At 38.4% G+C, this 26,205-nt stretch overlaps 1 protein-coding gene across 5 annotated transcripts in view; it reads left to right on the top strand.

The window, feature by feature from the left end:
* The window catches only part of HIVEP1 (HIVEP zinc finger 1), a 116,612-nt gene that overhangs the window by 2,653 nt on the left and 87,754 nt on the right, over positions 1-26,205 (top strand). For all 5 annotated transcript variants that reach the window (XM_032181981.1, XM_032181977.1, XM_032181980.1 and 2 more), the window contains exon 2: positions 105-251. In XM_032181981.1, the coding sequence (XP_032037872.1) occupies positions 212-251 (40 nt within the window). In that variant the 5' untranslated portion in view covers positions 105-211. The remainder of the gene's footprint in view (positions 1-104; positions 252-26,205) is intronic.

Raw genomic sequence — 26,205 nt, 5'->3', positions numbered from 1 at the left:
AACTGTTTTAGGGTGAAAGGGAGTGGATAGGTATCTTTTGTTTTCCTTCTTAATGCTGTATACATCTCCTAACTTCTCTCTTTTATTTCTTTTATTTTTTTTAGCATACGGATTAATTTACCCCTTTGTCAAGTTTATGGCGCTGCCATCTCTCTGCTTGCTGTACTCTTCGTTTCTGAGAGGAAAAAGTGGTATATGAGATTAGAGGAAAATGCCGCGGACAAAGCAGATACATCCAAGAAATCTGAGAGGTATGTAGCTCTCCATAGAGAGAAAAAGCATTTGCGAAACTTGGTTGTGTTTCCAGTTATGAGGTTGAAAAAATGTGTACTCATGAAGTCTGTTTTGACCCCAAAATATCTTGCCAGCAAATTCAGGAGGCTTCTCTAATTTTGAGAGAAATAAGTGGATCTGTTCTTATTGCTGTACTGTGTGCACGACTGCGTACTTGATATCCTCCAGATTAGAGCAATAAGTAGCTTGAACTCTGAAAAAGCAAAAGACGACACAGTTTTCTTGCCAGAGAATTTACAGTTGAAATATACTGGGAGGTTGGAAGTGTTTGCAATGTAAAATGCAGTCTGAGATCTGGCTGGCAGTCATTGTTTTTCTTGATAGTAATTGGTTTGGCTTGCTTTGGAGGGGATCAGACTGTCCTCCCGTGCATGCCTTCCCACTATTTATCATCTCCGTCGTCCATGCTACCCCAGGAGTCACTGGGTTTGACCTTGGTCTCCTCACTGGCCTGCCTTCACGCAGCTGAGCTCACTTGCAGAAGGGAACAAGTGTGTAAAAGACATGCTCCACAAACTGACAGGCTGAGATGTCCAGGTGGCTCCTGGAACAAAATCCTGGCATTAACAGAGCCCAGGACGGGCAGATGAATGTGTGCAATCAGATCCCTTGATTATTTGTTGCTGTCTTGGTCAAAGTGGCCCTGGAGGAATTAAATGAGGGGAAAAATACAGATTAGTTGAAAAGCAGACGTGTATGTGGAAGGACAACAAGCTTCTACCATAAGCCTCATATGTAGCTGTTGGGAGAACATGCTTCCACATGCACCCCCTCATGTGGCTGTCATCAGCTTCTTAAGGTTAATTTCACTGCTGTGGTAGGGAAGCATCCCTTTAGAAAAAAAAAAAAAAAAAAAAGGACAAAACTACAAATACCAACATAAACTTCTTGGAGCAGGAACAGCATTTGATGCAACTCTTATTTAAAAAAACAAAACAAAACAAAAAAAAACACACACAAAAAAAAAAACAACACCTCCAAAACCCAACAGTCATAAGCGCGTGTTTCACTTAGTTTACAATTGTGAGGCTCTGAAGTGCTAGTGTATACAGCTGTATCAAAAACCTTGGGGTTCTGTGAACTGTGTCACTGCTACCAGTGACCGTCTCTGCTGCAGAGGATGTTTTTGCAGTGCCTTCACTCAAGAAACGTGGAACAGCGTGATGGATAAACCTCCATCACGGATCAGGAGAGGGGAAAAAGCAGCAGTGGGCACTTTGCAGTGCCTTGCATTTAGGTGACGCCATTTCCCATTCTGAATGAACTTAAAGCAATAAATTAGGCCCCAAGTTTCAGTATTCCTGCTTACCAAGTTGCTGATGTAATTGATGTAATGTTTGCCAATCTAATATAAAAGTGATCTAATTTTAGTGCTCTAGTATCCACTCTTGTACTGCTTTGAACTTAATAGGAGTTAAGTCTACTGTAAAGCTTTTAGTAGCTTTGTATTCATTTAACTGAAAGCATTTAAAATAAATAATCCAATTAAACTCTTAATTGTGTAAGAAATAAATTACTTTTTTTTTTTCCTTGTGTAATATCCCCTGTCATTTAGCTTTTATCACCCCTCTAATAGCAGTTTTTATCAGTTTCTGTTTTTCTACAACTAGGAGAGGTTTTTGAGTAAATTAAGGTGGGTTAAATGTTGGGAAGGGAACCAGAGGTATACAGTGAGCCCATAATTTGAAATGATGGTGGAACTTCTTATTAACAGTTAAAAATGATTGTTGAAACTACATAGATGCTGAGATCTTCAAAATGTTGTAAGCATGTATTGCTACCATAGGTTATTAGAGGTGAAGTGATCTGAAAAATCAGTTTACTTCTCATTAGTGATGCCCTATTTTTATTTTTAGTCTTGAAAATGAGGAAAACTGGATTTCAGTTTTAGTTATTTTATCCGTCTCTGAGAATACAGCAGCAAATGCTGAAAACCTCGGGTTTTGATGGATTTTGAGGAGGCTGAAAGATTGCATATCTCTCCTTTCTGGCAGTTTACATTTGTGTATAGAAGGTTAGACCAGACTTAAATTGAGAGTCTTAACCATTAAAACTTTTAAGTATACATTGTAGATGTGCTGTTTAATTTATGGCGATTGGTACAGGTAATAACTAGATCTGCAGAAAGAATACACATCTGTGGTCTAAGGTGAAACTCAGCAAGCTCTGAAATGTTTATAACCTTTGGAAGACAAAGATGTAAGGTTAAGTAGCTTTTATTTTTATGATAAAAGTTATGTTTACATTGTCTACACCTAATTATTACTATCTGAACTATGTACAAAGAACACCGTAGCCTTACCTGCCTTCTCCTTTCCTTGTCTCAAACCCTCTGCTTGCGCCATCGCAGTCAAGTTGCCGGTAGCTTTGCCATGTCTGGAGCCCATCAATGTTTAACTTTTCCAAGAGAGCGCTGCTGAGCAATCCTTGACACTGTCTATCTACTGTCCTGTGTATCAGATGAGTTACTTGGTTTGCGAATTTGAGTCCAAATCTGCCTCAAGAGTAAGCAACCAAATCCAAGAACCTAATGTATGTACACAAATTCTAAAACAAAAGCAAACCCATGACTTTACTTCTCCCCACCCCGTAAAAAAAGTTAATTTGTGATTTTCATCAGCACAGAAATAACTGTAAAAAAAAGTTTTAATATTGCCCGTGTTTACTGTGAGCAGCTGTATTGTCTGGGGAAAATGAAATGGCATTGTTTAATATGTAGATCTAAATGTAAGAATTTGGCAAGTAACCTGAAGGCTCTTCTTTTTGTGTCATGGCTTTATTTTACTTATTTTGTATGCTTTTGAAAGAGCAGACAGTCTTTGACAAATTAGAAGTGTCCCTGAAGTGTTCCACAGTGAAGATCAAGTTTGTTTTTTGTGTGTGTGTGTTTTTGTGTGTGCTGAGGTCCCCTACCCTCACCCCCCATCTTGGGTTTTGCTGTCTGTTTATAGATGAGTCAATAAATATAGTGCTATGCTAGCCTATTTTACAGCAGGAAAAAAAAAAAACACACCACAAAACAAACAAACAAAAAACCAAACTGTTATCGAGAGGGCAGGATATGGGAAACATTACTTTGTAAATAATTTTTAAAAGAAAATGAAATTAGTTGGCTGTTTGTTTTCACAACTATGTGCTTGTCACATGGTTTTAATGCCTGACTGCGGCTGAATGAGCATGTTATATCTGATGCCTTATGTCAATAAGGCATCTGCTGTGCTGTGCTTGTTTTATTATTTTGTTTTGACATGTCAGTCTTCCCAGCTTCTTGCTGCAAATACATCCTCAAGTAAAAAGCGTTAGCATCACCAGTGGACTGCCTTGGTAAGAGCCGTTGTGCATGGTATCAGACTTGCATGTCTCCTGACAAGTTTAATAATAATTGTAGCCATCCCCAGAAGTGGCTAAAGTTGGAGATAAATTATGTTTTTTCCAGGTCTCAAAAGGATATGATTTGAATGCATACAAGTTCCAAAAATGAAGTAGTTTCAAAAACAAAGGCTAAAGACATGCCTGGGAAAAGACTGGCATTTATCTGAGTTACCAGTCAGCTATGCAACTGAAATGGAGCAAATAAGCAGGCGTTCCTGACCTTGTCTTAGCCTCTTAAAGAAAAAAAAAAAAAAAAAAGCTAATCTCAGACACATTATCATGTTGTTAACAAAAAGCATTGTCATCCCCCCCAGGAAAGGAGTGTGTTGTGAAAGAGGGAAAACATCGATCTCATTCAGGAGGGAGGCTCGAGAAAGTACTGCTTACCAGACATCCAGAGGTCATTGGTCCTAAATTTACTTTATTTGTTGTGTTAAGTTTTAGGTAACTGGTAAAAGACTACTTTGCATGCAGTCACACCATATATTTACATGGCCAAGTGATACACGTCTGTAACAAAACATTTCACAGAAGCAGTAATGTATTCCCAGAAGTACAGCTACATTAGAGAATCATGCTTTTAGCAGAGCTGAGTGGGCTTGGTTTTGTTGTCAGATGGTTCTGAGGATATAGGAGGAAAAACAACTCATGTTTTTGTTTACTTAGGTGCACCCAATTGCAGAGTTCAAATCGAAAACTTGCTTATTATCTGTGCAGTGTTCAGCACAGTGCTCTGATGCACTAGTACAAAAATGTAACATATTTTTGTCTTTTTCCTAGATAAGCTTCTCTTTATTTTTAGGAATGCAAATTGTTGCTGTTTCTACTTTTTCTTCTCAATCAAATATTTCCATTCAAAACAAATGGTGGATGGGCCCATCAAGTTCAAGATCTGTTTTCAAAGGTTTTAAATCTTTGTACTTGTTAAAGAAGTGCAAGTATAATATAAATTGTGTTTAATAGATTGATAGCTTTGGTGTAATCTGAAAAGTGTGCCTAAATTGGCTGGACAACTGGATACATTCTGGGTCCGATGATTTCCATGAGAATGAAGTGTCTGAAAAATCTTAAGGCTCTTGGAGTTGGTTTAAAATTATAATTTGCTTTCAGTACTGAAATAGGCCTGTCTACATTGAAAACTGACAGGTTAACATTTCTCATTAGTGTTTGGTCATGTCATCTATAAAACCTGAGAAGTGATCATTGTGCTGAGCTTTAACTCATGATTTTTATCAAAGGATTTGCAGAGTCTTCATTTTTATTTTTTTATATATATTTTTTTAAGACTCACTTCTGTAACTTGTGCTTACTCAGTTCAAAAGAAATGTTCAGGCATTATGTTTGACTTTTGGACCACGGTGCTGTTTCTGACAGAAAAATGTTTTGCTTTAGGGTATTTCTGAGGCTCCATTGGTGTGGTATTGGTATACCACAAGTGCTGGTGTGCTGTGCCCTGTAGCGTACCCATAGACATCCCTAAAGACACTGTAGAGAAAGTCCAGGTAAGTATTTCGCTGAAACGTCTGGAGCATGTGTCATGCAGGTGGAACAAGAAGTCAGAGCTTTGACTTGGTAACTTTATTACATAAATCCCCATTCATTTGGCAGCAGTTATGGTTTCTTTGTGTCGGGTTGTTTCCAATACTTGAACAACTAAAAAGCCCAAATCTCCCTCATGAAGGTAGAAGGTACAGGTGGCTCTGTAGGTATGCTGTCAGCGGAAGTTCCAGAAGACCCTCCCACGATGCAACGCATGGACTTCGCATGTATCTCTTGTAAGCCACAGAAGTAGTCCTCTCTGTGCCTTGTTTGTTGGTGTGGAATAATAATGTTTCTCTATTTTGGGGGGGATTTGTTTTACCTGTTTGGAGCGTGAGAACTTCATGCTGACAGTTGTTTCCTACTGTGCTGTATAAGCGTCCTTGCACCTTACAGAGCTTCTTGGCTACAGCCAGTAAATTCTGTTGTAAGGTGAATAATATACATATTTATGTTTATAAAACTGTCTAAAATACACTGCAGTGTATAAAGGCTGGATTTAAAACTGTGGTTTGCCACCCTTTTCCGCCTTACCTATCCTATCCCCATCTCCCTGTTATATATCCCCAGTTTTGATCATCTAAGTGTTTTTTTTGACAGGGTCTAGTCCTGTTTGCTGTGCAGGATGGTTGGGCCCCTTATGTCAGTGGTCACAAGCAATGGAAAAGTGCCTGCTGAGAGGGGATTGCTAGAGAGGAAAGAATGGTAGGGTGGATAAGACTGTACTGCCTTGAGAGAGCTGCGTTTTGTTCCTGCCTCTGCTTCCAAGCTTCTTGTGTGAGGCTGAGCAATTCTGTTAAACCTGATTTTTGCAGCCAACTGTTAATTGTGCTCTTCATTTTGCTAGAGCTGAGATGCCAAGGCATGAATTCTGAGTTTCTGCAACTGCAGTTGGTCCCCTTACTTCCAAGTTGTAGATGTAAAAATGTGAAGTATCTTTTTTTTTTTTTTAAAAAAAAAAAAAAAGTAAAAATCATAGTCTAGGTGACCTAAGATTAGTCAACACTTTTGGCAAATCTGTTAATCTCTCCATGCTTTTGTCTCTTGCCTGTAAACTGGAGATACCGGTACCACATCAGCTTCTAAGGGTTCGAAAGATAAAGTTGTCAGTGTTGTGAAGCAGCTGCTCGGTGGCTAAACAATGGAAAAGATGATGAAGAAACTGGTAGTCTTGTATTTGGCGTGTGCTGCGAATAAGGCCCAGAGCCAAACTGAGTTTGTTTGGGTAAACAGCCTTACTTTTGGCATTCTGTGACTTCTTAGCACTTGGCTTCACCATCTTAACATTTAAAGGATATTCTTAAATGTTGCTTCTTAGCTATTAAAATAGTAAACTGAAGGGGGGAAAAACAACAAAAACCAGAAAACCCAAGAAATTCAATCTTATTGAACCGCAGCACTTTCCATGTGAGTCACCACCATGGTGGGACCGCACCGTGTGGGCTGTGTACCACAGTGATGTACCCCCCATGGACCAGGCATGAGGGAGCAGAGGGAGAAATCTCTCCCATCAGTGAGCTTTGCAGCATTTGTTCCTGGTATGAGAGCTGTTAGGGCTCTTATAGGTTTTAAACGTTTATGCCAGTTTCTGTAATATTCTTCTTCTTGTATGTGGTGTAATGTTGCAGAGTTTGGAGCTGCTGCTAAGAAAGCCCCTGCAGTGAGGAGGGGCTCAGTGCAGGAAAAGCCTTCAGAGAGGAACGTCTTTAAGGTCATAGTTTCCCAGGTGGTTTCAAGATAACTTTAGCTATGCTAACACCGAGGGCAGGGGGTGACTCTTATGCTGGATCAGATCCCTGATGCTGTGCACCCTGCAGCCTGGGAGGGCGGAGCATGAAGACAGGCTCAGCTCAGACCCCTTCTTACACCCCAGCGGTTCTGTCACTTGGGCTCACAAAAGCCTGTGCTGGTGTAAGGGTGGAAAAGCTGTGGGGATGGAAATGGAGGGCCCAGAGTAGGTAGAATTACAAGATTGCCTCCCCTCCCCCCCCCCTTTTTTTTTTTTTTTTTTTTTTCCCCAAAGCTTGTGCTAATGTATGCCAACTTGAACATCTGAAACTGTGCTGGAAACCTGTATTTGCCATGTATAAATGGTAGGCTTTTGGAGATTCTTAAATTGCCCAAAAATAGGTATGTATTTTCATCATGATAACATGAGATCTATTCCTTATTCCTAGCTTGTTCCCCTTTAGAACTGTTTCTACTGACAAAATTCAAAACTGGGAAGCAACAGAGGTTCTTAATGGAATGACTTTACAAATTTTAGTAAACCAAGAGGAAACTGAACTTTTCTTAGTTAACACATCAATTAAAACATAATAATAATAAAATGCCCCTAAAATTTGTCATACAGCTTTTATTCAGAATGGACAAAGTATGGCTAAGACTGAAGTTTAAAAACAAACAACATTAAATGCAGCTGGCACTGTCATCTCTGAATATGTGTGTATTACAGATTGCTGTGTATGCGTGATTAATATTAGGAGAAGGGGATAATGCAAAGTGAGTCTGCTTGATGCAAACAGTGGCAAGAATAGGTGATTTCAGAGGGTGTTAAAATAACATTAGGAAGAGGGATAAAAGAATGATGTTCCAGGTAAAAGGATTGCGAAGACACATCTGCGAGGATGACTTTGATAAAAAGAATGGAGGAAGCAGATTGGTTCTGCTCTCTTAATGGCAGAAAAGAACAAATTGCTTTTTATGGAGTAGAAATTTTATCATTGCAGTTAAAATCAGGCAGAAGCTGGAAGAAATTAGTGAAGGGTCAGGTTAAAAAAGAAAAAAAAAAAAAAAACAACACACAAAACACAACACAACTTAATTCCTACAGACATGAAGAAGCAGCCATGATCTGGGGGATTGAAGATATCTTATAAGCCAGTTAGATGTCTTTGCAAGTAAAGTGAAGTTGAAACAATGCGGATATATGATTCTGTCTCACCTTCACATTCACTGTCTTGTTTATTTTAATTAAGCAAAGAGTAAGAAATACTACAGAATTTGGCATTTGCTGATGTATGAGCCCCAGTATGTTAGGAATGTCTTGGGGGAAAAAAAGCAGAGGTTATGAAAAGAGAAACAAAAAGTAAGATTTGTTCTTTAAAAAGCAAGCGGTTGTTCTTTCAAACATTTCTATTACAACAGACAGTTGGCTCTGGGATGAAACTGAGTCAAGTTTTTTGGGCTCAGGAACAGCTACTTTTTACGAGAGTCAAGCTTTCTCAGAGCATTCAGAAGAATGACTTTTTTTTTTTAAATTCTTGCAACTCAGAATAGATTTTGGTTTGCATTAAGATGTAAGGTAACTGTTTTAAAGTTCTGAGTGGCTGGTGAAGTTCCCTAAAAAAAAAAAAAAAAAAAAAAGAAAGAAAAAGCTGCTTCCAGTATGCAACTATTAGAAATTAAAATGTAAATAACAAAATCCTGAATAGGCTACAGAGGCTTAGTTATCAGAGCTTCCTCGCAGATTTATCATCATCATCTTAAATGTCTGTTAGGAAAAAGGCAAAGGTTTATAGTCTCACGTTTTCTCAAATTATCTTTGTAATGCTTTAAAATCATGCAAGTTTATCTGTTGACACTCACGTCAGTATTTTCAAACTCCGTATGCATCAGTTTGTAGTTGTGTGCTGTGTTATTGCACAGGCCTCTTTTCCACAGCAAAATAAACTTTCCAAGAGCATTGTAAACATTTCTAAATATCTTGCTACAATGCATTCTCTGTAAGTAAAGAATTAAAAAAGGAATTTGTAGCCTAGTAGTGCTTCCATTAGACTTTACACTGAGCCTACTTTATGGTGTTCGGAAGGGATGGTAAGGTAAGTACATACCTGCTGCTGCAGGCAAGCATCTGTGGGCTGCATTCATTCCCTGTCCTTGGCAAAGGGAGAAAGTGGGCAGCACCTCCCTCAGCTGCCTGTAGGTAAGTGGGTGACATGCTGAAGAGGTGGGTGAAAACTCTTTTGTTCTAGCCACAGTCATTTGTTATCACTAGAACAGTCTGCATGTAGTCCAACTTCATGCATACAGGAAGTTGAGAAAAAAAAATAGCCCTCTGTTTTGGGGGTTTTTGTTTTTTGTTTATTTTATCTTGAAACAACTCCCTTTTGGTGCAGTAAGCATGTAGTTTGAGTTTCTTGCGATCAGACAATTTGATTCAAAATTGCAAACTGCTCTAAATATTTATGCAGGGGACATAAACAAGACTTTCTAGAGCTACACATTTTCAAGGAGCTGGTTATACAAGTATGTGTTTCCTGGACTTGCTTGTTCTTTATTGTGTTGGACTTCTATAGCACGAATTTTAGCTCAGTAATGGCTTATGAGATTACGAAGAGAGAAATTCAGGCTCTCCACTCAGTTGGAAAAGTAAGATTTTCCTTTCTATGTTAAAGGAGGTGAATCAACTGGACTTTAAATTTCCAAATGAGATGAATTGGGCAAAGTGTGTGGTCTTTCCCTCCACTTGTTTAAATGTGTCATAACTCAGAGTATTTACATTAAGAAGAAGGAGGGGGAAAAAAATTACGGCTGATGTTTGGAGCCTTCTGTGACGCATTTGTGGGGGAAGTGGGGAAGCTTTTGTTTAGTAGGATAGGCAGGACTGTTTGGTTTTGTACAAAAACTTTTAAAAGGTCCTTAAAGATTCTTTCAGAATGAGATTGCTCAGAAGAACATGCTGATTTAGCAATTTCCTTATAACCTTTGGTGACTGAAAAATAAGTGTCTTTTTAATGATCCACAGGATGTGAAAAGTGGAAGACAAAGTTGAAAAAGTCTTTGTACTTTTCAGTTTAATCTTTGATTTAAGGTTCTGTTGGTGCTCCTAATTGAATCTGGTTAATGAAGTAAACTGCACTTAATGTCTTCAATATCCTGCAGAAGCAGCAAGCAGAGAATTGCTTAAAAAGGACCATGTGCTGCTAGGCTAAGATGCCCTGTGAATGTTTTTTCCACAGATTTCTGCGTGTTTAAAATATAAGTTCATGCTAAGTCCCATTTGTAAATCCCAGGGCAGACCTCAGCGGGCTGAAATTGCAAAAGGTTTGGAAAGAGGTGCAGAGAGAAAAAGTAGTGGTTGAGGAGGATCCTGTGGCCTAACGTAGCTACAAAACAACGGTGCGTGTGTTCCTAGTTACCTATGAAATATGTGGCTCAAGTCCTGCCAGCAGTGGTAGTCATGGAATATTCAGAGCACACTGCATGATTTCCTCTGATTTTTGGCTTAATTTGGGGGGGCAGGGAAGCAGGAGAAGTTAATGCTGAGCAGTATTGTTTTTAAATACTGAGTACTGCTAGGTCAGATAGGAGACCGTACACTTGTTCTTACCCTAAAGATTGTGACGCAGACATGATATGGAGACAGGAAAAAGAAGTGTTATGGCACAGTTTCTGGGATAATTTTCCTATTGCATTACCTCTGTGGAATCTCTAGCAGTTGTGCCTTTTGAAGAGGAGCTTGTCTTTTAGACAGGAGGTTTTACTGTTCTCCCCACTTTAGGATTTGTTACAGGAAGAAGTATTTCTGTCCCAGTTTTATCAAGGAAACACGATGCTGTATATAGTAATTGTGTTTATAATATTTTACTCTATAATTTTTATTAGCAAAATACATATGTCAAAATGTTCCTGTAATTCTCAGTTGTCAAGAGGCAGAGCTAAGTGTGTATGTTGTGATAGTTTAGTGCATTGAATCTTAAAAGGGAATTGCCTTCGTCAGTCTGAGGACAATGCTTCTGTGACTGGGGCAGATTAGGAACTATGAAAATACTGGGTGTTATTACAGGGATGATTTAATAATTTTCAGAGTAAATATTTACGCAGTGTACACAGTAAATTTGTTTCAAGTATTGCAAGCATTTATCAAGGGGTGGGAGAATACATATCCTTTTTCATGGTATTGATTTATGGAATGTTTCGGTAAGTTCTCTCTGGTATTTTTTCTTTCTTTTAAACAAAGTATGTTTCTGTGCCAATGAAATCATACATTTATTTTAGAACATTTTTAATGTATGTTAAGCCCAAATACATGTCCATCAGTACATTTGAAAATAGTATTTTCTTTATGTGCTTTTTCCTTTTTTTCCTCAAATTTCTGAAATATAACCTGAAATGGTGATGTACCTTCTGGAGATATCAGAGGAGTTGCTGTGTAGGTTGAGGATGATTGTACTTTTGTCAGGCTGTCCCAAATACCTCTTCAACAAAGTTTCCTGCCAGGATTGCTGCACAGTCTGCCTGCCACCCTGAATACATCTATTGCCACAGGGGTACCAAGAGTGAGCCAGTGTTTGTTGCTTGTCTGCTGAACGCAGATCTGCTTCCCTGCTAAAATGGTCTATCTTCTGTCTTTTCAGCTCCTTAAGCAGGCCAGTCAGACTTGCTCTGAAGCTCTACAGTGCTTCAGAAAACCAGAAACTTTTGCTTGTCTCAATGTATCATCTGCATATGCCAGAGTACTCTGAAGGTGGACTCTGAAGCTCCTGGAATCAGCTGAAGCAGCTGGAATCTCCTGCTTGTGGCCTTTGCTGGAGGAATGCCGTCCCCTTGAACGGGAAGGCACCCTAGGTGGATCCAGGCATGTCCCAGGGCTCATGGGAAGCTTCACAGAATTCAAGGTGGGAAATGGCCTTGACACAAAACAGGTTTTAACTATCACTTTTTTTCCAGCATTGTAAGGCTGGTTTCTACCATGGTTTTTTTTTTTGTTTTGTTTTGTTTTGTTTTTTTTCAAAAAGAATAGTGCATTCCTCTTTAAGACAATCATTTTAACTTTTTTTCTTCACAGCTTTTTTTTTTTTTTCTTAAAGTAATGTTTGTGTTTTTCTTACTTCTCTGTGCTTTTTTCCTTCTCTTATTCTTTTTTCCCCAAAGCAACTTCCAGTTCTCACTGTCCTTGGATGTTGCTTCTCTGCCATTCGGTGGGCTAGTATAACTATTATCATCAGTGTATCAGGCATCTGAAATACAGGAAAATTCATGGTGTCCTTTTATTCCTCTCTAATCTGTTCTGAAGTTTCACAAACTTTTGATATTGCTGACATCTTATGTGTTATGGTTTGTTCACTGAACAAAGTTGTAGATATAAAGACATTTCTACAGAAGCAGAGTAAAGCCCTCTACATGGCGAGGCTTTAAAAAATACAATTAATATGTTATGTTTTCAGAAATAACATTTTTACAGCGCAGTGAGAAAGCAGAACAAGAAATTGACTATAGAGAAACATGGTGTATTAAGAGCCAAGGTTCAGGGGTTTGAAGAATGTGATATCCGTCTGTAACATGCTCAGAAAGCATTGCCAAGTAATGGATTTTCAGTATATCTGAAAACTGACCCTATTAAGTAATATTTCTACATTCTGTTCAAAATAAAAGAGCAAGCCTGTGGATGGTTACATCTGTAGTACATTTGTATAAACACACTTAGAACTGCTTGGAAGTGCATGAATATTGAAACATTTTCCTAACTTTTACAATAACTTTAGTACTTTTTTTCCATCCTGTTCTTTTTGTAAAAGTTCTCAATTTCCCTGTTCAGTTGTAGATTCACACTTCAGCATCTTTACTTCTGAATGATCAGCCTCTGTGCTTCAGCAAAAGGTTGACTGTATTTGCACTCCAGCTTCTGTCTACTGCCTTGAACTGTCAAAGTGAACTTTGATAAAGAAAGGAGAGTGTGTGACGAGCAGACTGCTGTGCCACGTGTGCCTTACAGCTTCCTTTCTGTGCTCATTTGTAGAATCAAGAGTGAAAGAGAGATTGGAACCTCCTTGGGTATTTTCTAGGGAACCTTAATATGCCACCCAGGGTCAGATGTTAAAAGCTTACAAATGCGGCTTACTAATTTCTGATTCCCAGTTTGGCTGGGAAATCAGAATTTGCACCTCATGACCAGCAGTAGTCACAGCTCACTGATGTTGGGCTTCTCTAGCTGGACATGATATTTATAAAAAGCTACTTAAAAATCTTTAGAAACAGGGAGGAATCTGAAAGCTAAGTTCCTTTTGGCAGAAGAAAATGGCTTGAAAAGCATGTAATGGTCAGTGTTTTCCAGAGGTGAAAGTTCCTGGTTACCTACTTATTTTTGTGAGGGCATGCAGAACTGTAAAATGCTTTAAAATATACTGACGTCAGGGAAGAGGCACAAGAGGAAAAGTCTATTTTGGAATTAACAGAAAGGGTTATTGTAGGTGCACAATTATACACTAGTTACCTGCAAGTTAACTTGAATATTGCATTTCTAGTAAATGCTGACGTAAAAAGTGTCTCTTGAGCCAGTAGGATAACTAATCAGCTTTTTCTCCACCAGGCTTTAAAAATACAATTTTGGCAACAGTAATTAAGATGATATTTTCCAGAAGAACGCCCAGTAAATGGAGGGAAAGCTAGCAATCAGATTTGATTAACAGATCTGCATTCTGTTATTTAAATGTTTATGTCCTGATTAGTATGTATGCTCCATTTAAATATGGTATTTTACCTCTGTTCCTCATGCTCCAAATTCCTCTCAAGTAATCTTTCAAGTGCTAAAGAGTATGGGTGTGAGGTAGAAATGTGCGCCTGCCCCCACGCCAGTCTTGGGATGTGATGCCTGTGCGACTGATATTTTCACTTAATTGTAGGATTACGTGGTTTCTTAATCAGATGGGGTAAAGAAAAAGGTGTCTGGGATTGGTGCTTTTGTTCTGTTTTGATCAAAATTCTGTGTAGTCTAGGATGGGCTTAAATTAAGTTTTAACTGAAGTACTGACTTAGGGCTTTTGGTAATGAGATAAATGTCTACTCCTTATTTCTTTAAAGCCAAAGAAAGTTGAGCATATGCAAAAGTTTGAGATTTTCTGATTTATGTTAATCACTAACTTCTGATAGTATCTAGTCATTTAAATCTGTGTTTTCATTGTGATATTTGCTTCACAATGCATATGCAGAATAGTTACTATTTTTTAGTTGTTGATAATTCTTTCTTGTAATGGTAACAGTTGTTAGGTTCCATAGTGTAGTGCCTTGCTTTGCTGACGCACCTGTGTTGCAAAGTTGAGACTTTTGGCCATGCAAGTGTGTACATCTTTCTGGGTTGCAGATCCTGGCTTCAGGAGAGACTGACGGATTCAACGGAAAGGTTGGCTTGCCATGTAAGCACACAATAAAAAATGAGCATCTGACAGCTCTGTGGCTTTAGTTAGTGGATCTGACACAAGCATATGGAAAATTCATGCAACAGGGATACTGTATCAAAACAAATTCTGTAGAGAGGCAAACCAAAGCCTTTCCCTCCCTCCATCCCTCCACTGCTTTTCTGCCTTGTTTGCTTATCTTTTGCATCCTGAATGATCACTCTTCAAAAATCAACATCTTACGCAAGTACTGAATGCTTCCTCACTGGATTTTAGGTAAAATGAAGGGAAATAATCACAGGGAGATAACATGAGGGAGGTGAGATGTGTTGGAAAAGCCACGGTTTCCCTTTTGCTTGCTGTCCCTGTCCAAAAGGAGAGAGAGCATACTGTGCTAACATCTTGGAAAGAGAAGTCCTGTGTACAATAACCCGACTTTCTTCTGAGTGTTATAGTTTACATGTATAGTCTTCCAATTGACACTTGATTTTATTTCTGTGCCCTCTAACTGCTCAAACTGACACACACACACACATGCACCCACCCTCCTCCGGGTATATTTGTTGTTGCATGAGTTTTGACATGCTGGAGAAGGTTCTGAATTCTACCTTCCACCTGGGCATAGAGAGCAGAGAAGTTTGCACAGAAGGCTTCCTGCTGGTTTTGGTGAACTGGCAAAGGTTTTGAGAACTGTGAAGGGTGTAGGAAGAAAATAAAGGCAAGCAACAAATAAAACAATCTGCTGTCATAGTGAGCAAGTCTATTACTGATCTTGCCAACTTTTGTTTTGAAGGAATTTTATTTTTTTCCCACCTCCCCTCATGCCTTAAGTGTCTTTAAAACTGTTAGACATGAGCAGTACCACAAATAAGTAATTTGTGATTGTCAATCTTTCTGCATACGTAGTATCCAAACTACTCGATGCTCTGTCTATTGCATTGTTGGTACAGTACCGTTCATGCAGCCTGTTTTCTTCTGTCTCTGCTAGAAGAAAAATGAAGAAAATAACTAGAACTGACTTAAGCATTCATCCTGTCATTTTTCTCTATCATCCTTGAAGTGGTCTGAAATCAAAATAGTTGAACAGTAACATTTTTCACCAACTGTTATCTGGGCTCCCATATCTTTTTTGTTTCGTTGCGCTTTCTTCAGCAGGCCTTTGAAAATATGGCATTACTTATACATTGTCTACTGCAAAGGTGAGGAGCTGAGGTATGTGGACATCTATTCTACTAAAGCCTGAGGAGCTGTAGTGTCCAAAGGCTTTGTTGGATCTGGCCTTGGAATGGTCATGATGGGGAATGAAGCCAGATCTTTTCTGGCTGTACTGGATAGCAGCATTCCCTGTTGACCTGTTGTTTTCAAGTAGAACCCTTTCCTAAAACTTTAGAACTGTGGTTTCTACACAGGAGTCTGTCTTTTTCTTCCCATTTGTGTTCCTCCAGTCCCCCTGTTGTGTGCTAGTGCCCAGTGCTCCTGCGTGTAAGTTAATGGGGTACAGGTCTGCCTGCCAGAAGCGTATGTGGGTGCCTGTTGCCCTGCTGTGTATGCGTGGGACATGGCTGGGTGAGAAGCACCATGCGATCCAAGACCTGTTCAGTATGCTCCTCCTCCTTACCATTTTAGAGTTTTACTGCCTTTCATTCAAGGGAGGCTCTTCATGGTGAATGAATTATTGAAATGAAGTGCCCGAAGGTACAGTTAGGCTTCAGTTCATGCTGGAAAGTAATTAACAGCTGGATGTTTCACCACTTTTAGTAGTGCACAAGTTCTCCTCTGTGTCACTGCAACTATGTTTGTGCTTCTTCAGTTGAATTGTGCTGTTGCAAGAGATGTGGCAAACTCTTTAAAAAAAAAAAAAAAAAAGGGGGGGGGGGGAAGAGCTTGTGCTCTTTCTTCTGTTTGGTTTCTGAAGCAGGTACTGGGGAGCCAGAGCTTAATGAGCACAGCCTGTGGGTTCGTAATCTGGCTGCAGCCTCCATGAACCCTAACCTAGGAACCACAAAACATGAATAACAGGGATTAGATCCTCATGGAAATATAAATGGAACAGGCTTCTGGCTGTCTAAAGGTAGGAAAGGTTTTTCACCGTCACTGTTGCCATTTTTGCACACAGGAGCACTAAGGAATTTAGCATGCTGGTGTGGTGGAAGTCATTGTGGGTTTGTTTTTTGTGTGTGCCCGTGTGAGAAAAGCATGCTTACTAAATGAATTTTAAAATGCCTGTTTTGCTCCTTCTGCTTCATATGTGGGAACTGCATAGTTCTTAAGTTGCTTAGTGTTTTGAAGTTGTACAACGCTGAAGATGCTGCAGCATAGGTGAGTGAAACCATGCTATAGCTCTTTGTGTTATTTTGCTGACCAGCTGTTAGCAAACCATACAGGAGACTGCTTGTGGGAAGGATAAGGGGGCAGTAGCTCTCCTGGTGCACTGCTCCTTTGCCCCCTTGGGTAAATCTCTGATTGACATGCAAATAGCTTTGCTTATTTCTGGCTCTGACAAATTATCCTAAACAATTGTTGTAATAACAGTATAGATTTCTTCCAATGGCCGTTTTTATGTAAAAAGCTGAGTTTTTTCCAGAGCTGGATCCAACCACCCCACCCCTTTTCTCTCTGCAGAAATTACAGCTCAGATTGTTACATGGTAATGCTTTTCCAAGTCAAACTGTTACGTCCCATTCGTACTTCCTCACCACCACAGCAGCAAGGCTAGTGATGTAATGCTCTGAAACTCATCATATATGAAACCCTTGATACAGGAACAAAAAAGAATTAGTTAAGTGGATAAATGTGTGCTGGAAACAAAACCTTGTCCATACCTGTCTGTAGCTGATGCTAATGTTAGTGCATGCAGCAGAGCAGGGGGAAGAGGTGGGTAAATATTCCAGCTGAGCGTTTTTTGCTTCTTTCTGTGTATCCTTTCCTATTCATGCTCAATGCCATGGAAATGCTTTGAAAGTATTTCCTTAGAGATAATTTCACTCTTTTTTTTAAGTCATGAAAAATTACATATAGAGCATCTTACCCTTAAAAAAAAAAAAAAAAAAAAAAAAAAGATTAAAAGAACTACTGGAAGTTACAAAAGCAGATTTTTGGCTTTTTATTAAATATTGGTTCATTTAATTTGTACTTCTGTCCCGTATTGAGCTGGAGCTTTTTTCTTTTTTAAAAAACTATGCAGAGAAGAGAAGCATGTATTCATGTCAAGAGCATAATTCCTAGTTGTTATCAGCAGGTGCTTAAACACGTTCATAAGTTCCAGCTTATAACTGAGCAATTCACCTTCTACCCCCTGTATGTAAATTCATAGTGGAGAACACAATGACTAATTTGAGTGTATAAATGATACCTTTTTTCAGTGTGGAATTCCCATTGAGAGGCCTGGTCTAAAAATACCAAATGTTTCAACAAACAGTTCCTGTGCACAGCATGTTGAGTAATACAGCTACAAGGAAGGAGAGAGCTTCTACTGACAATTTCTCAACCAAATGCAAGAGTTCAAGCTGAACTAGTTTATATATAGTTTTTTAGTATTGGTCATATGCTCTTACCAGAAATCCAAATGCATTTGAATCATGATGAAGATTAGTGACACAAAATGATTGTTTGGTGCAGGATGGAAGTTTCTTTTACGTAGCACAGATGATGCAGTAACTTCCAGTTAATTATTTCAGAAATGTTTTCTGGAATGCAAATGAGCAAGTTAAGGCATGTAAACAAAAGTTGCCAGACTTACTTTCATGTAAGATGTGTGAATTATATGCTATTAAAACATGTGACTTGATTTACAGAAGTACATTTGTATCAGTGCTGTACTTTTTCAGTAAAGTATTTCAATAAATCAATATTGAAAAAACACCCACAAAATATTCTCATTAAATAAAAGGGAAATTCAAAACGTCAGATGTAAGGGGAGTAAAGGAAGTTTGCAGGACAGGCAAGAGTCATTCTAAAATAGAAAATCTTGTGTAAGGTAACATGCTATACTAGTCTAGGAAAGTTTATAGTTTCATATTTCATATAGCTTTCAAATACTAGTTTCATTTTAGAAAGCTTTCAAAATGGCAGAAATTTGAGTGTCTGCTAAATTGAAATACCAGCTTTTATACTGAACTTCATATAATTATGAGTTTAGGTACTTGTCAGTGTTTGTATCCAATAGTAGCATAAGCATATTTCTGCAGAGTTACTACCCTAAATTTTTCTTTTTTCCTGCTGCTGTAGTACAGTGCTTTCTTTGGTAAAATCATGGTCAGGTAACTGGAGTTTCTCATCAAAGTGCCCTCTCTCCAAATTAAATCTCTGCAGAAGGAGGCACGTGACATAGGGAAGTTGTTTACAAGGGGTATTTCAACCAACTACGCATTTTCTTGTTGCTTGGTGGGAGAGGCATGGTTTTCACTCATCCAAATCATTTTTTTGTTTGGAAAATAAATGGATGAGAGTGATGCCTTCAAACTCCTTTCACCAATGTCTTTCTTCACCTGAAACCATTCTCATTTGTAATCTATAATCTGCAACAGCCTGGGAGATTTCAGTAGCCTCTGAGGACTTCCAGAGGTTTTGTCTTTATTTTGACACAGCTGATTCCGCTCCTGAAGTGTCTGAGTGACTCTTGTGGAATATCCTTTGGCACTTAAGTCAGGAGATATCAGACCTGGATGGATTTGACCTAAATGTATATTTCCAGACTGACAAATCCAGTTTAAAACCAACGTCAGGTACTTAAACTAGCAGCTGTTATAGTCAGTAGCATGGGTAGCAGTATTTTTCACTCTGAGTATGTTTGCAAGTAGTCTAAGCTGCAATTAGTGCTTCAACTCTTTCTAAGCTTATTTCCAGCTTTTTTTTTTTTTTTTTTTTGTGTGTGGAATATTTGGACTGTTGTCATGGACTGTGGAATGAGCTGTGTGTTTCTTCTGTGTTACAAAGTTTTTGTGTATTGACTTTTTGCTAATCTCAACTTCTACAGAAGTCCACCTTTTGAGAAAAGGGTGGTGTTTCCACCAAATTTTTTGCTTCCTTTGGGAACACAGAAAAAGGAAGATGTTTCCTCCTCCCCACTAAATCCTATATGTAATCAGTTCTGGCAAGTGTTCAATCATTTAAGGTTATTGATAGGCTTGAACAGCAGCTCTGAAAATACACAGGGGAAAAAAAGCTAAGAACAAGGACAGACAGTTGATGTTAAAACAAACAAAAACACACACAAAACCTACAGGCCAACAAAACTGGATCCAGATGAAGGAAGTGGAATCTATATTGTTTAACTATGGAAAGACTGTCCCCTGTTTATCCCCATTTCCCATTATTTTCAGCACAATGTGAGGAGCTCTGCTACATTTATGTATTGGAACCAAGAATAAGAAAGTAGTAATGAGTCTGTTGTCAGTTTGTTGTGTTTTCTTTAATTTATAGCAGCATCGCTGTGTTTTTCTGCCATGAAGGACAGAATATATCCTTTGTCCATATTCAACATTAGCAGAGCCAACAATGATGCATGCAATTGGCAAAGACTTAACAACAAAGTCTCCATTCACTGTTGCAGAGTAGTTTGTTTTAGCTGTGTGTATGGTGCCTCTGTTACATAAGCCATTTGTGGTATAATTTAGGACATCACACAGAATAATATTGGGCATGGATATCCATCTGTTGTGCTGCTGTAATGGGAAAAAATACCTTATTGCACTCTGTTGTTTGGGATAGGCTTTTGAAAAAGCTTGCAGAACTAAACTACTATGACCCATTCCTTTAGCAGTATCATACAACAACTGCTAACAGCAGTAATGCACAAGTGCAATAGATGTCCTACTTGCACAAATATATACGGTTTTACCTTCTTTAATGTCAACTTTGACAGTTATATGTGGAGTGAATAGGTAGGAGAAAGCTTTTCCTGAAAATACTGTGTGAGTTACCAGTCTCACGATGTAATAGTGATGTTTCGTTGGGGCTGAAGGAGCTACAAATACAAAGCAAATAAGATTTTTGTTATTAAGCTCTGAATAGTTAGTGCCGTTCGGTGCTGTGTTTCCCGAAGGTAAATCCACCTGCCTTTTGTAATTAGCATTCTCTGTATGAGTATGCAAAATAATATGAAGTAGAACACTTTTGACTGCAATGGAAAGAAAAGCTAAGAAAGAAAAATGAGCACCTGAAGTACATCAGAAGAGGATGATACTGAACATATTGTTTTACCATCCTGAATGTTGTCTGACAAAGAAGTAAAATGCTATATACAACTCTTCAGTTAAAGTGATGTGTCTCTGCATTGTGTTTTGGAGGGCTTTTTAAAAAAAATAAATGAAAGCAAACGTTTTTCAGAGTCATATACATGTATTGCCTTTGTTTTGTCTGAACTTTACCGGGGAGGGCATGTTCTGCTTGGCAAACAAATCTTTTTCTTGGCATTTGTTACTACTAGTCCTCAATGTAATCTTGCAGTGTGACTAGAGATGCTGGAGAGACTTCAAGCAAAAAATAATTTGTGATTTTATTTATTTATTTCAGCCAAGTGGTGGATTAATTTCTTCATCACTGAGTAAACAAACAAAAATATACAGTGCTAACAACAAAGTATAGACTCAGAGACTATCGTCGTGTATTGTGTTCTACCTATTTCTCCAGTATTTGTTGTCAAAGGTATTTATAGCTACAGAAACCTGAGAGTCCATTTCTCCATAGGTGCTCTTTATAATACTCACTTTCACAGGCAGAATTAAAGGAATAAAATTTTGGATCATGTTTCTGTTGATTTTTTTTTTTGAGCTCTTTTTTTTCTTTGTTTTCTTGTCTTTAGTTATGTGGCAACCAATATACCAGCAATGTGTTATTCTTTAAGCTTATCTAGGAACAAGTCTTCCTGATGAGTAAGAGGACTCATAATTCTTGTGTTTTACCTCTTAAGGACTCAGTTACATCATGTAGTAGAAGAGTTTTATTGAATCATGCATCACTTTGTCTTCTAGAGCTATAACACTTTATAGCAATTATGTATGACATTAACATGCACTGTTAGTTTTACTGCAAGACCATATGTTGCAAATTAAATCAATGACAGACTTGGCCTTGTAGGAAGATACTTGTTAACTGTCTTCAGCTACTATCCTGTTCTATATTTAGTTACTTCTGGGAGCTCTCTATCACAGTGGTGAATTATAAGTAAAATCTTGAGAATCTAGTTCCACTGTCGCTATAATTTTTCATATTCATAAATACATGTGGATGGGAAATGTTGATAAACTTGTTTAGGTCCTCTTCATGTATTATGGGGCTTCTTTTCAGTTGGCTGTAAGACTGAAAATACCCAGTTGAGTCAGCTTAGTAGAAGGCAGCTTTCATTCCTTATAATGTATAATAAAGTCTTCTGTAGTTGGGCCATGCAAAAAGAGAAAATAGCTTCCAAATGCAAAAAGTCCCTAATTTGAATTTAAAGGAGGTATGACTGTAAAATTCAGAGAATGTTCCAGCTCCATGGAAAAGCTTATTCTGGGACAAAAAACTGCTCTGTGTCTGCTCAGCTTCACCAATTTTTAAAATAGAATATTTAATCACAAATAGCTACTAGCTGTGTGTGGCTAGGCTTTGAGTATATGGAATTTGTGCATGTCTTACTTGGCTTCCTAAAGAGGCAATACCCAAGTATTATTGAAGTATCAGATTTCAGGCTGAGTATTTTTAGTCATCTTGTTTTGCAGGCACCTAAATTTACCATAACTGAGAGAAAGGAAACAAACTGTAGTTTGTGCTTTTGATAACAATATGTATGTAATCAACACCTGCTGTTTAATGAATTAGTTGACTGTTTCTTTCGTACATCATTAGCAGAGAAGACTGCTGGGATAATCAGCGAGTATTGGCAAAGGGGTTCGGCAACATGTATAAGCTAGTATTTCCTTTAAATAGTTTTTATGTAGACTAGATCAAAATTTTGAATGAACCCCACTATGTGTCTAATTATTTTCCAGAAACTGCCTCAAGTCAAATATTATGATCTGTACAGTATTTAATTACAGTCTACCTGAAGGAAGCACATTGAATGGTTTTGTTTCCCCTTTACAATGCAATCACAATCTGCAGAATAAACTCTTAATTTTGAGTTAGAATTTAACGTATTTGATTTTTTTTCCAAAGAGTTCTTCTGCACTGTCCATATAAATGTTTTTTCTTGAGTGGTGATAAGAATACATTCTTTGTACAGATTTCTGTTGTGCTTCTAACACAGTAAGTTCCTGGGGCCCAACCATGTGTTCAGAAGCTCTATTACAATTCAGAAATCATTGTTTACAATGCTTCTAGAATTCAGGTATAAAGATAGAGAGCTGTGTCGGCCCAAAATATTTGTTTTTCCTTGGTCGTGGCTACTGAACCTCAACAATATGATGTTCCAAAGTCTAGGCTTTTCTTTCAATATAATTTATTGCCAGCTGGACTGAAAAACCATTGGAGAGGAGGGTGGGGCCATTCCCTGAGCAGTGAACCGCGAGGAAAGTGTGGCTGGCCACCAAGTGCTGGCTGCCGGTCCCTTTCCAAGAGGAAAAGGCAGCAGGTGAGGAGTCAAGATTCAGGTCACGGGGATGCTGAGTGGTGTTGGACAGGAGCTGAGGACAGAGAGGGGCTCCTGGCCAGCAGAAGGCTTTGCCAGCCATGCAGTGTGGCTTTTGGGAGGATCCAAGCCCTCTGTGCAGCTCTGACATGTGCCGGTAGTTTGAATCATGTCGGTGTTACCTCAGCTTTACATTGGGTGGTACAGGCAATTCTCTGTACGATCTGGTGGTTTTGTGTTACCTCTGCTTTGTTGGAAAGCCAGTTATAACTATTATTTTCTGTTCATCAACTGTACTTTCCATCTGTAGGAGTGTTTTTTATAATCTAGTTAAGTTTGACAGTATTTTTGTCAAATGTCCAGTAAAGAGAAGTTAAAATAATTTCTGCTCAGAATTGGGGGAATATGTTTTGCAAACATAATTTTCAAATACAATAATGTGCAAGTATTTTGCATTTGAAAAAAATGGACAGCAACAAGTGACTGTAGAAGAAGTTGGGATCACTGTAGCAGAAGCAATGGTGCACAGAAACTACTTGAAACTGTTGAGTCTGTGTATGTGTGCTCTTCCCATGTCTGAAGGCTGCCAAATTCTAGATGCCATCTCTCCTGGGAACTAACCAATGCTCTCTGGCATGATTTTAACTTCCCCTTATGTCTATATTTGAAAAAAACATATGTGTAGCGCCTAAATGAATATAGTGGTTAACAAGCTATGGTTTACAACCCACAAAACATATTTTCTAAAGTAAGTTTCATAATGGCTAATGAAAAACAAATACCAGAGCTACTAAAACAAGTATAATGCTATACATGCATATATTTCATATATGAGAAAAGCCGAAGGAAAAATCTTCTGAGTTTTTTGGTTTTTTTTTTTTTTTTTTGCTTCTTTGCTATACTAATATATTTTCCCTGGTAGGGCAGGACACTAATGTATGGCAGCAACCTGTTTGCTGTCACTACACCCCCTGTGCTCCCCATTAGCATCTGCTGGAGGTTCTTGGAAAAGGTGAGGAGCATACCTGGACTTGGAAGGAGTGTGCTGGTATAGAGCAAATTTTCCCACTGTCTTCATCAGGAAATTGCCACACTTACTTGCAGTTCTTTGTTGCCCAGATTGGGTAGCACTGAATGAGGAAGCTAATTCAGCTAGTAACTGCTAGCTTGAACACAGTGCAAAATTAGAGGGTTGATTACAAAAGGCTTATGTTAGTAGTATTCTTAACCTCAGGTGCTCAGTCTTGAGCCAGGGCTTTCAGAAGTTGGCTTAAACTGTACTTTTATATATTTATTTATTTAAAAGGAGCTTGAGGTGCATTTACATGCCTTATTTCATCTGGTACCTGCACATTCACTTCTTCTACATTATTGTACTGCTGTGAAGGTTAGGAACTTGAGAAGAAGCAAGGTTTCTGTAACCTTTTGATTCTTGCGTCAAATCCCTTAAATTATCAAACATTGCCAAGGTTTATGATGTAATTAAAGACTTACTAATACATTTTATAACTGCCTAATTCTCCAACTAGAAAAAGGAAAATGCAGTTGCAGAATACTGTGTAGTCACAAGTATGCTGGCTCACGTTTTGAAAAACTTTGTTTTAAAATTAACTCTTATATGCCTATACACATACTCTTAGTTCTAGTAAGATCAGTGGAATTTGTTAGATGGTCAGCACTTCTTTTGATCTAAACTGTACTTTTTTTTCCCTTTGGTTATTATTTTCTCAGTACTTTGTTGATCCTAGTGCTGCACTTTGTATTTAGGAAATGGGAGGTAACTTCCATATTAGCTGCCTCTTTTTGATACAGCAGCTACTGTGGAACATCTAACCATCTTGCCGAGTTCAAAATTTTTTTATTTTGTTTGTAATAAAACAGTTTCTTGTATGCATGCATACCTAAATATATATTTTTATTCGTATAAGAATATATTAGCTGGTTGCTAATGTGGGATGTTTGTGGTTTTCTAATACGTAATTTTATACAAATCAGAACGAACTGGCCTTTCTGATTTCAAAATGAATTGAAGCATGGCTCTTAGGTACTTTCCAAATGAGTATATTATGACATCTTATGTAGCTAGCCAATACAAATCTCACTCCGTACCAGCTGTTGTCACCCTGTCAAGAACATCTCATGAAGCCAAAGGCCATGTCTGCCATGCATTTGTATAAGGTTTGGGCTACTTCAGAAAAAAATGAGGATTGCTGTGACTAATAAAAGTATTACCGCAGCTTAACATTCTGCTTGTTTTTCTTGGGCTTTGGAGCGTGTGTGTGATGTATGGATATACGGAAACTTTTTCCCATCAGGCAACACCCGGCATTATAACAATTCTATTTCACCCGCATGGAACAACAAATGGAAATAAACTTTCCAGTTAAGGCACTTCATTGCTATCTACTAAAAATAAGAGGTGTTTGCCCAGTAACAGTTCTGATAAATTGGTTGTCAAAAGCTGTTGTATTTAAACTCAACAGTTGCTTTGCATGAGAGACAACTTCAGAACGAGTTCCTGAAACTTAGTGTTGCATGTACTGTGGGCAAGGCTTTGGTAAATGAAAAGTATGATAGTAATGTAATAGCTGAGGTGTTCTATGTTATCTGAATTATTTCCTCAGAGGGCTTCAGTTCAAAAAACCATACAACTTTCTGTGTTGCCAGTAAAAGGAAAACACAAAGGAGAGTTTAGATATGATGACTGAGATTTTCACCAGGACTGCAGTCCTTTCAATTTTCACATAAACCTAGAATGGTTTTAATGGGATCTCTGTAATCTTTTGGGCTTGGAAAACATGCTTCATTGCTGGACTCCTGATGCAGTCTGTGCTCTGGAAGATGGGAGGAATGCATAAGGATCCCCCTGCCTTTAAGACATAATGGTTAATACACAAAACTCAGCACAAAAGAGGTACCTGCAGGCATCCAGATTATGTTGAGGCCCCTTCAAGCCCTACAGCAGTCCAAAGACAGGAGAACAAAAAATGGTTTTGAAACCAGCTATATTGTTCCCTGGTCTATGCTTTGTCCCATAGGGGCATGGTAGTTTGTGCCCCTGCTTTCTAAGATGACACAGCAATGCTTTTGTTATGTGTTCTGCATCTTCCATAGTTCTGTCAGGCTTGCATCTTTTTTCCACCTTCTCTATACGTGAAATGTTTCTTGGTTTGGTCAGCTTTGATAGCAAAATCTGATGTTGCCCTTGATTGTTCAGTATTAATCGGTGCTATTACGGCTTATAGGTGAGTGAAGCCTGGAGACCTTTGCTTTTGAACGTTTGGAGGAAGCAGGCAGCAGGAGTGTCCCCGTTTTATTGGAGTTCAATGTGCTTGT

Source organism: Aythya fuligula, chromosome 2 (genome assembly GCF_009819795.1).
Source record: "Aythya fuligula isolate bAytFul2 chromosome 2, bAytFul2.pri, whole genome shotgun sequence".
Lineage (NCBI taxonomy): Eukaryota > Metazoa > Chordata > Aves > Anseriformes > Anatidae > Aythya > Aythya fuligula.
This window is presented reverse-complemented; position numbering and strand designations above follow the sequence as displayed.